The sequence below is a fragment of the Palaemon carinicauda genome, chromosome 13 (genome assembly GCF_036898095.1).
Source record: "Palaemon carinicauda isolate YSFRI2023 chromosome 13, ASM3689809v2, whole genome shotgun sequence".
Taxonomy (NCBI): Eukaryota; Metazoa; Arthropoda; class Malacostraca; order Decapoda; family Palaemonidae; genus Palaemon; species Palaemon carinicauda.
In genome coordinates, this window is record NC_090737.1 from 60,635,194 (window position 1) to 60,637,693 (window position 2,500).

General features: G+C 35.9%; 2 protein-coding genes across 2 annotated transcripts; both read right to left on the minus strand.

Annotated features, from left to right (window-relative positions):
• Positions 1 to 776: 776 nt before the first annotated feature.
• Positions 777 to 1,094, minus strand: LOC137651608 (uncharacterized). The gene has a single exon (XM_068384833.1). The coding sequence runs from the start codon at positions 1,092 to 1,094 to the stop codon at positions 777 to 779; it is 318 nt and encodes a 105-aa protein (XP_068240934.1).
• Positions 1,095 to 1,653: 559 nt separating this feature from the next.
• LOC137651609 (uncharacterized) lies at positions 1,654 to 2,097 on the minus strand. Its single transcript, XM_068384834.1, has one exon. The coding sequence runs from the start codon at positions 2,095 to 2,097 to the stop codon at positions 1,654 to 1,656; it is 444 nt and encodes a 147-aa protein (XP_068240935.1).
• Between the last annotated feature and the right edge of the window lie 403 nt (positions 2,098 to 2,500).

Consider the following 2,500-nt stretch of genomic DNA (forward strand, 5'->3'; position numbering starts at 1 on the left):
AGGGATAGACATTGTGATAGGTGTTGAGGGTCTTGGCAAAGTTACAAATGCAAATCGAGGACATTTAAATAGTATCTGTTCAGCAAACAATCGTGTCTTTGGAGGTACTCTATATGTATATATATATATATATATATATATATATATATATATATATATATATATATATATATATATATATATATATATATATATATATACATATATATATATATGTATATATATATATATATATATATATATATATGTGTGTGTGTGTGTACATATATATATATATATATATATATATGTGTGTGTGTGTGTACATATATATATATATATATATATATATATATATATATATATATATATATATATATACTTACCCTTACTTACTCTGTGGGGCTCAAACAAGGCTGATCCATTGCTGCTTTGGCCGTTCGTCTCCAGAGAGCCCTATGCTCCGCAAGCTCCATCCGCTCGTTAGGGTCTATTTCCAGGGTGTCTAAATCATCAATCACGATATCCACCCATCTTTTTCTAGGCCTTTCTCTCGGTCTGGTACTTATGGGTTTACCTAACATAACTCTTCTAGTCAGTGTTCTCTCCTCCATTCAAGCAATATGCCTTACATATCGAAGTCTCTGCGATCTAATAACATTGGAGATAGGCGGTAGTCCTGAGAGAGCTATCAATTCATAATTGTGGCGCCTGTGCCTCTCTCCAACTTCGTCCTCCTAACCTGGTCCATAGATCCACCTCAAGATACTGCATTGAAAAACTTCAAGTTCATTTTCCTACTGCTTAGGAAGTGCCCATGTTTCCCATCCGTATAGGACCACTGGACGGATAATGGCGGTATATATTTGTTTTATTGTGAGGCTGGATAAAATTCTGGATCTTAAGGTGTTATCGAGAGCCCATGAGCATCTTGTTCCTGCCACAACCCTTAGTCTAACTTCTTCCTGTATCCTGTTGTGGGATGTTATGGTGGAGCCAGGATATTTAAATGTGGATACTGCTTCCGGTTGTGATCCTCCAAAATCCATATCTCCAACTATATTTGGGTTTCTTGAAACCTCCATAATCTTAGTCTTTACATTGTCTATTTTCATGTCTCTACGTTCTACATTGTATTTTAAAGTGTATGTATGTTTCTTTAATGCTAGGTAGATGTTCTCCACAAAGGTTCACATCATCAGTATATCCAAGTCTGCAAACAATGGTATTATCCAGCTGGATGGGTAATCTGGTAGGAGGTTTATTTCGAATTATCCATTCCAGTACTAAATTAAACAGAAGTATTGATAGATTGCATCTCTGCTTTAATCCTCCATGGAGGTCAAAGGGTTCTGTCAGTATTCACCTGACTTTGATCCTGCATGTCAGATTCTGGTAGCATATTTGGACAAGATTTATCAATTTTTCTGGTATTCGGAAGAACTTCAGTATGTTCCATAATGATGGTCGATGCATACTGTTATAGTCTTGCTTAAAATTTATGAATAGATGGTAAAAAATTTTGTTGAACTCCCAATATTTTTCTAGACCATGCCTTATGATGAAACTTTCCTCAGCTGCAGCTCGGTTTGGTCTAAAGCCTGCCTGATAGTCATCAATTATATGTTTGCAATACACACGTAGTCGTTTTTGTAATATATTTGCAAGGGTTTTTCATCCAACTGGGAGTATGCAAATGCCTCTGTAGTTTCCACATATAGTGCGATCTTGTTTTTTATGTAGCACGGCCAGAATCCCTTCATCCCAGTCTGATGCCATTACTTCACTCTCCCAAATGCAATACATTAAGTTAGTAATCTTATCATGAAGAGCCTGGCCCCCATAATTGATTAGTTCTGCAGCTATACTATCAATCCCAGCTGCTTTATTATTTTCAAGTTTCCTTATAGCATCTTTAATTTCCTCTCGGTTTGGTGTCTCCACATCATGGATATTTCCCTTTATCTCCAATTCATCCACTGGGTTATGAGGTGGTGGTCGATTGAAAAGCTCCTTAAAGTGTTCTATCCACCACCTTTGTATTTCTTCTTTTCCACTAATCATGTTACATTCTTTATTTCTGATTAAGTTCATTCTTGGCTGGAATCCATTTCTCATGCTGTTAATTACCTTATTTTTTTTTTCCATGGGCTCTACTTTCTTCAATTTCTCTCAGTTCCTCTCTTACCTTCTCATTTTTTTTTCTTCTGTCTGTGCTGTTTTCCACATTTCTAGACACTCTTATATCTTCTATCTTATCAATGTTAGTCCTGTCTTCTATCCATTTCATCCTACAGCGTTTTCTTCTTTCAGCAGCACTTCTACACGCTTCATCAAACCAATTATTCCTTTTACGTTCATAGATATATTGTCCTAGAGATTCCATAGCATCTTCAGTCACTACTGATTTTATTGTCTCCCAATCCGATGTTATTTCCTCTTCGCCCAGTAGTTCAAAACTATTTTGCATATTTAATGCATAGGTATTTCTTAGGTCTGTGTCCTCTGGTTTTTCTATATT